The sequence below is a fragment of the Mixophyes fleayi genome, chromosome 9, assembly GCF_038048845.1.
Source record: "Mixophyes fleayi isolate aMixFle1 chromosome 9, aMixFle1.hap1, whole genome shotgun sequence".
In the NCBI taxonomy this organism is placed as follows: Eukaryota; Metazoa; Chordata; class Amphibia; order Anura; family Limnodynastidae; genus Mixophyes; species Mixophyes fleayi.
In genome coordinates, this window is record NC_134410.1 from 16,278,437 (window position 1) to 16,289,982 (window position 11,546).

General features: G+C 44.9%; 1 protein-coding gene across 1 annotated transcript; it reads left to right on the top strand.

The window, feature by feature from the left end:
• The first annotated feature begins 1,401 nt into the window (after positions 1–1,401).
• On the top strand, positions 1,402–10,944 carry DDAH2 (DDAH family member 2, ADMA-independent). Its single transcript, XM_075186601.1, has 7 exons — positions 1,402–1,510; positions 2,646–3,065; positions 3,190–3,289; positions 6,735–6,808; positions 7,238–7,357; positions 8,926–9,069; positions 9,292–10,944. Exons 2-7 carry the CDS (start codon positions 2,802–2,804, stop codon positions 9,406–9,408), a joined length of 819 nt encoding a protein of 272 aa, XP_075042702.1. The 5' UTR covers positions 1,402–1,510; positions 2,646–2,801; the 3' UTR covers positions 9,409–10,944.
• Positions 10,945–11,546: the final 602 nt, after the last annotated feature.

Consider the following 11,546-nt stretch of genomic DNA (forward strand, 5'->3'; position numbering starts at 1 on the left):
CCTGTATTAGCAGAAGGAGGGTGGCCTGTGGCCTGCCTTTCCTGTATTAGGAGAAGGAGGGTGGCCTGTGGCCTGCCTTTCCTGTATTAGGAGAAGGAGGGTGGCCTGTGGCCTGCCTTTCCTGTATTAGGAGAAGGAGGGTGGCCTGTGGCCTGCCTTTCCTGTATTAGGAGAAGGAGGGTGGCCTGTGGCCTGCCTTTCCTGTATTAGGAGAAGGAGGGTGGCCTGTGGCCTGCCTTTCCTGTATTAGGAGAAGGAGGGTGGCCTGTGGCCTGCCTTTCCTGTATTAGGAGAAGGAGGGTGGCCTGTGGCCTGCCTTTCCTGTATTAGGAGAAGGAGGGTGGCCTGTGGCCTGCCTTTCCTGTATTAGGAGAAGGAGGGTGGCCTGTGGCCTGCCTTTCCTGTATTAGGAGAAGGAGGGTGGCCTGTGGCCTGCCTTTCCTGTATTAGGAGAAGGAGGGTGGCCTGTGGCCTGCCTTTCCTGTATTAGGAGAAGGAGGGTGGCACGTGGCCTGCCTTTCCTGTATTAGGAGAAGGAGGGTGGCACGTGGCCTGCCTTTCCTGTATTAGGAGAAGGAGGGTGGCACGTGGCCTGCCTTTCCTGTATTAGAAGAAGGAGGGTGGCACGTGGCCTGTATCCTGGGTGTTATGTAGAAGTGCCCTGTGTATTAGTGGAATATGACTGGTAAATGGCCTGCTTTCTGTGTATTCTGGGGAGGTGAGTTTTATACTGCCTGTGTATTAGGGGAGATGAGTGGTATACTCCGTATATTATGGAGGGGCGAGTGCTATATTCCCTATATCCTGTGTATTAGGGGAGGTGAATGGTATACTCCCTGTATCCTGTGTATTATGGAAACTACAGTGGCATGCTCCCTGTGTATTAGGGGAGGCGAGTGGCATGCTCCCTGTGTATTAGGGGAGGCGAGTGGCATGCTCCCTGTGTATTAGGGGAGGCGAGTGGCATGCTCCCTGTGTATTAGGGGAGGCGAGTGGCATGCTCCCTGTGTATTAGGGGAGGCGAGTGGCATGCTCCCTGTGTATTAGGGGAGGCGAGTGGCATGCTCCCTGTATCCTGTGTATTATGGAAACTACAGTGGCATGCTCCCTGTGTATTAGGGGAGGCGAGTGGCATGCTCCCTGTATCCTGTGTATTATGGAAACTACAGTGGCATGCTCCCTGTGTATTAGGGGAGGCGAGTGGCATGCTCCCTGTGTATTCAGAGGACGAGACGGTCCTTGTCCTGTGTCTGTCAGAATGGGGAGCGGTGTATAATCTGCTTTGGGCGTATAGTTTTGCCTCTGGATTTCCAGTGCTGTCTCTGTAGGAGGAGAGAGCATGAAGCTGCTAGTGAGGGAGGGGGGAGCGATGCAGAGAGAGGGGAGGGATGAAGGGGGAGATGGAGAGAGGGGAGGGATAAGGGGGAGGCAGCAGGAACGTTTTGGACTGGGTGACCCCCAGGGTTCTGCGGTTTGGGGACAAGGGACAAGGACTTGTCACGTGCCTGTGGTGAGATAGATATACATATATATATTTGTTTTCCTCTTCCCTCCCTCATCCATGTCTCAGGCCCTGGTCTTCCTGCCTCACCCTGCTTCTCTCCTCCCTGCAGCCTGGCACATTCCTCCTCTCCCCTGTGGTACTCTCTGCTCTGTGTGTGATGCTGTGCCCCCTCCACCCTGTGACTGGGTCTCATTGCCCATGTGCCCGTCCTGCCCTACACTCTCTCCTCAAAATCCCTTCACTGTCTGTCCTGTTAAATGGTAAAAACAAAAGGCCAGATGTGTGTGAGATCCCTGTGACCCGGAGGGGCCCTAACGTAGATTGTAAACTGGTGGGTTCAGGACCACTTTCCTCTTTCCATTAATGTTTGTAACACTATCCCCCTAAATACCCAGCTCTATAATGTGCTGGTGTTTTAATAGTAGAATCCTATTAGTTTAACCCTGTCAGCACCAGATAATGTGAGAGTGCTTAATTCACCTTTTCAGCATTAGGTGGGAGATGCCTTACTTAACCCTTTAATATCAGGGGTACCAGGAGGATAGCCCAGGGCTAATATGTGTAATATTGGGAAGGGGGGGGGGGGGGGAGGCCGAATCCTCATTTAGCCGTCTATAGCTCTTCATTTAACTTATCCCTGTCTCAGACTTCATCACTAAGTGACGTGGAGGACATTAACCCCTTCAGCTCTGGGTGGATTCACAATGCTCTGGCTTAACTGTTTCAGTGCTAGTGGGAAAGCAACGAGGCGGCACCGTTATAGCTGGAGGCGAAACCGAGACATTTCGTCTCTTCCTGGACAGGGAAATCCCAGCTGTGACTTAACCCCTTCAGTTCTAGCTGTGGGAAAGAACATTATAAACATGACTTGGATTTGCCATGTTGGCCAAAGCCTATACTGAAGGCCTGAAAACCAGACCATCCTCTGTAGGCCCCCCACCAGATATGGACAATACATTACTGCCCCCTAGGACTGATGAGTGGAGCATGGTACAATCCCAAAGCTACTAGTGAAAGCATGCTGCCGTTAGGGATAGCTACTGCCTCTCCAAGTGGTGCCACGGATTTATTTTGACTTTGTGCTACACATAGCTGCTGTATGTGTAGATTCAGAAAATAGTTGTCATTCCTTTTCTTCCAGGATGTGAAGTCAGGAAGGAAACGGGAGGCTCGAGAAAGAGAGAGGAACTTATCCAGGCAGGAGACCAGGGAGAAGAAGAGGAACGGGCCACTATCTCCACTCTGTTTGAGGCCATAAGGGCTACAGACCTTGGTACCCCTTCCTGGGGCGTAAGAAATGACTGGTAAATACACACACGCTGTGGTGAGAGGGGTGCCCTCCTCTCTGGCACAGGAAGGAGATGGGCAGGTGGACCTTGCAAGGGCTCAGAGAGAGAGTGGGGTCTTCTGTGGCATCTTGAGGCAGAAGTTGGGACTTCAGGTGATGGAACTACCTCCAAATGAAGATCTACCACGAGGACAACTGATCGGTGACATGGCAGTTGTGATAGCGGATACAGCCTTAATCACTCGCCCGTTGAATCCTGCAAGGAGAAAAGAGGTGAATTAATGATCTGTCGGCCTGTCTGGGTATGATTCATGTATGCGTGCCATCCTAGCTTAGTAATCTGCCATCTGTTCTCCGATTCCTTCTCACACTCTGCTCTTCTCCATCTTGCCCTCAGACAGAAGGTTTGCACAAGTTGTTTGAAGAGTTGAAATTCCGTGTATGTGAACTTAGTGATGAAAACGCCACTTTGGATGCCAGTGATATTCTGTTCACAGGTGGGTGACTGTCCAGAGCCTGCGGTAGCTGCCAGAGCTTACCTGGGTCATCAGGCTAAATGATGAATAAGTGCAGCGTGAGAGAATTGCTGGGGTTTGAGAGGAGGAGTGGAGGCTGTCGCATTTGTAAATGCATAACTGGTACTCTGTGTGTAGAACAGCAGAGAGGAGCTATGAATTCACCAGCTAAACCTCAACACCTCCCATGGCAGGTCAGTAGAACACCAGAGAGATGACGGTATTATCGTAATCTTTCCAGGATATGAGGATAACAATATATATTCTCAATCAAGGGTTTTATCAAGGTACAGGAAGGAAACATTCTACAAAGGAAGAGAAGTATTAGAACACGAGGACATGTACTGACACTGGGGGGAGATGTAGAGTCAAAGGACATTTATGAAAAAACTTCACAGAAAGGGTAGTGGGTAAGTGGAATATCCTTCCATTAGAGGTGGTAGAGGCTAATACAGTAGAGCAATTTAAAGATGCTTGGGATAGACATTAGGATATCCTTACAAAGAACTAAGGATCAAATGGGGTTTGAGTTACCATAGGTTAAGTAATGGGCAGACTAGTTGGGCCAAGAGTTTCTCATCAGCAAATTCTATGTTAAATAGACCTATGTGAAACCCTCTATCCAGAATTTAACCCCCGCAACCCCCGCCCCCCCCCCCCCCCCCCCCAAAAAAGGATGGAATAAGATTCTTCCATCAATATGATTTATTAAAGGGTCTATTTATTAATCTGCAGGAATAGCGCTGACTTTCTATCGCTACTTATCGTAGTAATAGAAAATAATTTTTTGTGTAATCTGTAAAAGAACATCGGGCATCTTTGCCGGGCCAGTCTCCCAGGATAGGCGCATGCAAATCTCCTTCGGGGTGGTGTCACCGGCAATAGTACTTAGTATTTTCCTACGGTCACTGTGTGGCGCTCTGCAAAACAATTACAATTAAATGAGGTGATTACCAAAGGCAGTGTGTGTAAACAGGTAGTTTTAAAGTGCATTTTAGGCCTGGTAATCCAAGTTATGGGGAAACCCCAAGTTCCAAGCATTCTAGCAACAAATCTGAATTTAAGTTGTCTGATATTTGACCATAGTGTGTCTGTGTGTTTAAGGAATTTAGACTGTAAGCTCCAATGGGGCAGGGACTGATGTGAGTTCTCTGTACAGCGATGCGGAATTGGTGGCGCTATATAAAGAAGTAAATGATGTGTATAGTATGTTTCACGCTGAAGGCAGTGGTGAGTGCATGAATAGGAGAAGTGAATTAGAGGATAGTTGTATATGTGACCCTGAAGCATTGAGCTCTGGGAGCTGGAGAGATTGGAATGCATTCTGCAGCACAGTCTTCATAACTGGGGAACAGATGTAAGAGGAGGGAAATATGTTCTGTCTGAGGCAGCAGGATGACATGAGAGGAGTCGGCTGTGTGACAGTCAGGAATATGTGCTGGAGATGAGACATTCGAGAGAGAGACTGATGTATCATCCACATATAGATGTTACTGAAACCCAAAGGAATTAATCAGCTTACTCTGTATGTGTAGATCAGGGGGAAATGGTCTAAAGACTGATAACAATAGTGTAGAAAGACCTGGAAGAGTTGCCAATAGACTTTAATAGTTCCCCCTATTATCACTAATGGACAGTATGCACAGACCCATTATTGCAGAGGAAAGATAATTCAGGATAGATCATCCTGTGTGCACAGACATTTATGGCTGGTAGGAGCAGATCTTTGCATCCTTGCGTAAGCACCACAATGCCCAATAAGATCCAGATAACTCATCCCAAAATGCTGCACTATACCATGCTCTAACATTAGCTTAACTGTCCAATACCTCTAAGATTATGCATCTTCATGTTAAAGCATGATGTCTTGCATATCTATATCTCCAGTCTGTGGCTTGCGCTTTCTTGGGGTCCACATAAATAGAGAGGGCACAACATTTTTGGGGGTGCGGAATTGACGCGTGAGAGGTATAAATTAATTTTAAAATATGAGTATAGGAGAACCTGAAAGAAAAATGTAGTAATGTTCTAATCTTGACATATTCCCACGGTAAAGGCTGAGGATAAGTGAGTAGAAGAGACGATGAGGACAACGGGGGCAGACATGACAGCGCCCTTTACCCTCGGTAGCGCTCGTTCATGCCTCCCTTCTGATATTAATGAAAATGGAATGAGTGGCAACGATTGCCTTGACCCTTTCAAAATGCCAAGTGGCATGATATTGTTTTTTACCTACTGCAGATAAGCTTGGCGAGGGGGGTGCTATGAACATATTGGCCTAGGGTGGCTAAACCGTTACAGGCCCTGCCACAGCTTCCTCTATTGATCCTTTACTGTTGAACAACCAATGTCTAAAATGTCTCCAGACTGTGATGTTTCATAACCAGAACAGTTGTGTCCTGCTTCTTTGTTTAGATACAGGGAGTAGTCTTTGTGAAATTCTACTTGCTCTTGTTTGGACAAACAAAATATTTTCTCCCTCCCCGTGTTTTTTTTTTTTTTTTTTTTTTTTTTTTTTACCAAAAGCCCAAAAAATGTTTTATACCATATGCTGGTAAAACCCATTTGCCCAGGAAACAGATCTAAACTTTATTTAGGGAGACTGTAGTGTAGTGCACGAGGCCCAACATTATTTCTAATATCCTTTGTTACAGCAGAGGGTACATTATTTAGAATACAGAAGCTTCCATTGTAAGCAAAGATACTTGAGATACTATGAGAGATGTCCAGTTTCACCTTCACTGGTTTGTACTTTCATTATGGATCACGTTCACCATGACCTCGCTGATCACAAGAGTTAAGAATGTATCTTTATTGGCACATAGTGCTAGAATAATCTAATGGGAATAATGTAGTTCCTATATTGGACACAAGAAGTTCTGTCACTATATAAAGGCATGCAGTCAGATGTGACTTCTAATATAACTTCATTTTACAGGATGGGGTACTCTTTCTATTATATTACACAAGTTCACCTTCACCCTTTATGGACCCTGCTGGTGGTATTTGTAGTAACACTGCACTGCCACCTAGGTAAAACCTATTCCATGGCCAGTGTCTGCTACATGCAGCCACATCTCTTGGGGCTATTTAATGTAGATCTGGCAAACTCATTTCATTTGTTGCCTTAAATTGGAAGCGGAAAGTGGGTGTGAGCTGGAGGACCAGTCACAAACTGGAATCTCTGGATGGCGACTAGTGGTTGGTCCTCCCACTCACACCTTACATATCCTTCTGGTATCGGCTGTAAGGGGAACATAGGAGTACTTGGGGAGAAACTCTTGCTTGTAGCTCTGGCGAGGGGGCGGGAAATGCTGCTTTAAAACCATTCAGCTGACTGATCCAGTTTTCCGGCCATGTCCGATGTGCAGCAGGCTTCTTCTAACCACTGTAAGGCTCTTGGTCACCATATTGTTTTGTTTTACAGGTACCGAGGTCTTTGTGGGTCTGTCGAAATGGACCAATCTCCGAGGAGCAGAGGTGGTGGCAAACGCGTACCAGGTATTAAACCTAATGCTGTCTCTTCCACAGATGGCATTTATTCTGCAACTGAACCAAACCTAGTTCTCTCTAAGTGACTCCATCCAGCAGCCAGATATTCGTGTGCTTACTGCTGTCTGCTATGGCATGCAACCAGAGCTGTCTGTCTGCCTATGGGGCAGCCAAGGTTTCTGCCTAGGGCCCAATGGGCAAGGAGGGCTTTGAGTTACTTTGATTGTGAAGGGGTCCCAAACAAGTTTTGCTTAGGACCCCATGGGGTCTTTAAAGCTCTGCATGCAATTATCATTATCCCAACTCCATCCTATTCCTTTGTTCACTGCACCCACCTAAAGACCATGGACACATTGATCTGACTTTCACTTAACGGTCTACTTCTTGTGTGCTCAGGGGTACACAACACTTGTAAAATATATAGATTTTTCTTTCTAGGATTATGCTGTTTCCACTGTTCCAGTTGCTGGAGACTTGCGTCTAAAAAGTTTCTGTAGTATGGGCGGCCCGGACACCCTGGTGATCGGCAGCAGCATTCCTGCTAAGAAAGCACTAAAGGTGAGCTGTTCTCTATCAACGGAGCCCCGGTGTCGGGGGTGGTTTCTACTCGGAGGGGTTACTTTAGTAACAGACTTGACATGTGCAGTAATCCAATCTGCAATCTGATCTGTGCAATCTTGTTGTGTAATGCTCTTTTGCAAAGTAAATATGTTTTGCTGCTTATTTCCAGGGCAAACCACACTGCTTGTATGAGGTGATCCTCATACCAAGTTGTTTCCTCCATATTATGGTGCAGTGACTGACAGTGGTATTCTACTTCCTACCTCTCTCCTGTCACTGCACTGTAGTGATTACAGTGAGCAGAGACTCCTGCACACTCCTGACAAGTTAGGGGCCAGGTGATGATCTAGTCTCTGCTGGCACTAGGGCTGTCTTCTCATTGACAGTAATGCAAAACTAAACACTTTCAGAATGAGTCCTGTGACAAGTGGAAAGGGCTTGTATCCTAAGTGATATTGAAGATATTGGAACAGCACATGGGCTATGTGGTTAGCACTTCTGCATTACAGTGCTGGGGTCATGTATTCAATTCCTGACCATGGCCTTATCTGTGTGGAGTTTGTATGTTCTCACTGTGTTTGTTTGGGTTTCCTCCGGGTGCTCCGGTTTCCTCCCACACTCCCAAAACATACTGGTATGTTAATTGGCTGCTATTAAATTGACCTTAGTCTGTCTGTGTGTGTATGTTAGGGAATTTAGAATTTAGACTGTAAGCCCCAATGGAGCAGGGACTGATGTGAATGAGTTCTCTGTACAGCGCTGCGGAATTAGTGCCGCTATATATATATATATATATATATATATATATATATATATATTCTCTATCTCTCTGATGTTCAGAGCCCTTATGTCACAAAGCACCTGATGAGTGTGGTAATCTGTACAAAGATTATTAAAAATAAAATACCCGGTCCCTCACTTGGTCAGTAGAAGCTGGCTCCATCTGGGACTTGTAGTTAATCCTGGATAACAATGGGTGGACTAATTCAGAAATGTTTGTTTGCTACTTTTGTATTCTATCCTTGCTGGTGTCATAGTTTGGATCAAACTGGTTTTGTCTTCCTTCACAATGCCCTGTGGACATAGTTGTGAGAATGTGTGTAATTCTTAAGAGGCTTCCATTCCTGTAGATACATCTTTACAGGATGTCAGAACCTATACATACTTTTGTTTGCACCTCAGCGGGGATTATAACCTTTTTTTTTGTAACTAAACAAACTGTGTGTGTTTGTTTGTTTTTTAGGAGAAACATGTATTTTAGAAACGATCATGATGGAAATGTAGTATAACTCCTACATTACAAATGAAACCAGAAGTGCACAACCTGTGGGTCGGGGTCCCAAATAAGTCCCCAGAATCCTGTTTGCGGGCTACCTGGCTGTTGGCTATACAATACTCTGTTGGGAAATGGCCAGAAGAATAGCATGCTGGGTGTTGGGGTACCAGCTGATGACTGAGCGCCACTGCATTAGACCTATAAATAGTGCATTCAAAGTGAGCGCATTATTTCCATGTAAGGATTAGTTGTGATCCCTTTAAAATAAGATTTATATTCCATCTTTCAGGTGATGGAGCAGCTGACGGATCATCACTACGAGACGCTGACTGTGCCGGATGATCCTGCCGCTAACTGCATCTACGCTCGCGTTGGGCCCAAAACCAATGTCTTGGTTCACCGTAGTGCAGAGGAATATCCAAACAGTGTCCAGGTAACCAATACTCGGCCCCCAGCATTGCAGATAAACACATTGCTCCACTTCTGGGGAAGGGACATTTCCCAGAATACTCTGCACATATCTTTATCCTTGTACAAAGCAGTGTATAGTGGCTCTGTATCAATATACAGAACCGTTTAACCATTATTGGTGTATAGCTACTTACTACCCTATACTCTGGATATATTAAATCTGCTCTATATCTCTTGCATTCAGGTCTTTCAGAAGCTGACAGATTACACGCTGGTCCCAGCATCCTGCACAGAGGTGTCTAAGATTGGAGGTTGTCTGACCGCCTGCTCTGTACTGATAAACCGGAAGCTGGACATCTGAGTTCTAGTCCTGCCTCCGCCAGATCGCTCACACTGACACTAGGCTATGGCTATAGAGGCAGTCTTCACACATCTTTATACAACATAACATTTCAGCCCATGGGTTTATCATCCATCCATACATTACACTAAGACACACACCTGTAGCACATAGTGAGTGTGTGTATATACATATCTCCAGGACCTGTATGAATGTCTAAGGCTGTCTGTAGAGATCTGGACTTAAATATTTTCTATTTCTCTCCATAGGTGAGAAAAATGTAGACCTACTTGGTTACCAAGCGCTGTTTTGTCTTCATTTTATATAGTCTAATCTCATAATTAATTAACATTCTAGCAAAGATGACCCATATCTGACCAGTTCATTGTTTGTGTACAGTTCAGGGGTGCATAGTGAGCTTTGATTTATTTAGAGTGAAATTTCTCCCTGTAGGAGTCCCTAACACGACTCATGCAATATATGATATGGCCACTAGATGGTGCACAAATGTATCAATGACTAGAAATGGAATATATTTTCATGACCTCTGTCTGGGTTTTCACCACTTTGATTTAATTTAGCCATTTCTGCGGTGCAATGGCACAGACTATCTTGCTAATAACGTGGTATATTTAAGGGGAACGAATAACGATGCTTGATTGCAAACTCTTCTGGTGCTAATTAGAGCCCATTTTTGTCTGTCTTCTGTCCTCCACATCTCTTGGCCTCTTTAAAGTGCGCTTCCATGGGTAGATGAAAAGCCATTTTGCATGTAAATATCTGAGAATCCAGCGCCTCCATTCAACGGGGACTAGTGGCATCACTGAGGCAACTTTGTGCCTCGTTCCTCAATGATGTCACAAGTTCTTAATGAATTGACAGGCTGAATATTAGTTACACCCACAACATGACTGCCTCCATTGTTTGTTTGTTGGTGACAAGTAGACTTTAAATCCCTTCTCTTAGAACTCCTCTTTTCTTTTCTTCTACCTCATTCCTTTTCTCTACCTCTTCTACTTAAATTTCCTTCCAAACAACCTCCTTTTCCACCCGTCTTCCTTTGCTGGATTCCCTTCCAAAAGATCTTAAATGTGTAGAGTATTTTATAGCGAGGTGACGTCTTAGTTCAATGTCAACAACTGAGTAATCGCAAAACTTGACCGAAAGCTGTTACAAAGACTGTCCGTGTAGAATACTTTTGGTCAAACTCGTCGCCTGTTTTGAATGTAGAAATCATGATTGTCAGCGACACTTCCTGGCTGCTATAGCCTAGCGGTCAGTATTTCAGTATTGCCTCTTGGTGCTATTTTTAGTTTAATAGGGGAAATAATACTATGTGGTTTCAGTAAGTACATGGTCTTCGTTGATCTTATAAGAATCTATTTGGAAGGTTCTTGTGTCCCTCTAAATCCCTCCTCTTTTGGGGGAAAGGGGGAAGAAAAAGCATTAGAACATGTGTAACTTATATCCTCCCTTCAAGCGTCTCATCTATTATATGCTAGAAAATGGTTTTGTTTTTTAACTATCTGAATTTATAAATAAACTGCTTCAAGAGAACTTGTATTGTTTCTTTTGTAAAGTTTTCATCTTAAAAGAACACATGATGTTTAAAATGTGGAGGGTGGTTTAATATTGAGAAGCAAATTGTTTTGTGCCAAGGATTTGTAGAAGGTACAAATAGGCATCAGTCCCCCGTTGGGGAAAATCTAAAAGCTTCAACTGACTGTCTGCACTGTTAATTCTCATTATTAGCACCTCACCCTCTGCATGCTTTGAAGTTGGCGTCTTCTCTGCATAGTCTTCATGTTGCAGCTTCGGAGATGTATCAGAGGTATCCCTTTTACCTACCGGCCTGTTTAGAAAATGTCATGGGTCAAAGTTTCTGATGCTCAAGATATCTTTGTGTTGCTCTTAGCTGCCCCACTAGGTTGATAATGCAGTCCATCAATTCACTAGGAACTCAGGAATATTCTTATCAATATTGGCTCACCCCACAACATGGCTGCCACCACTGAATGTAAGTGACCAGTTCACTTGGAAGGCCTCGAGGGTAGCTAGCCCACTTCACATTTTTGCCCCATAGTGGCCATAACCTTGACCCTATGGATGTTCCTAATATGTAGTTAATTTCCCAGTTTCATGTGATTAAACACTGACCT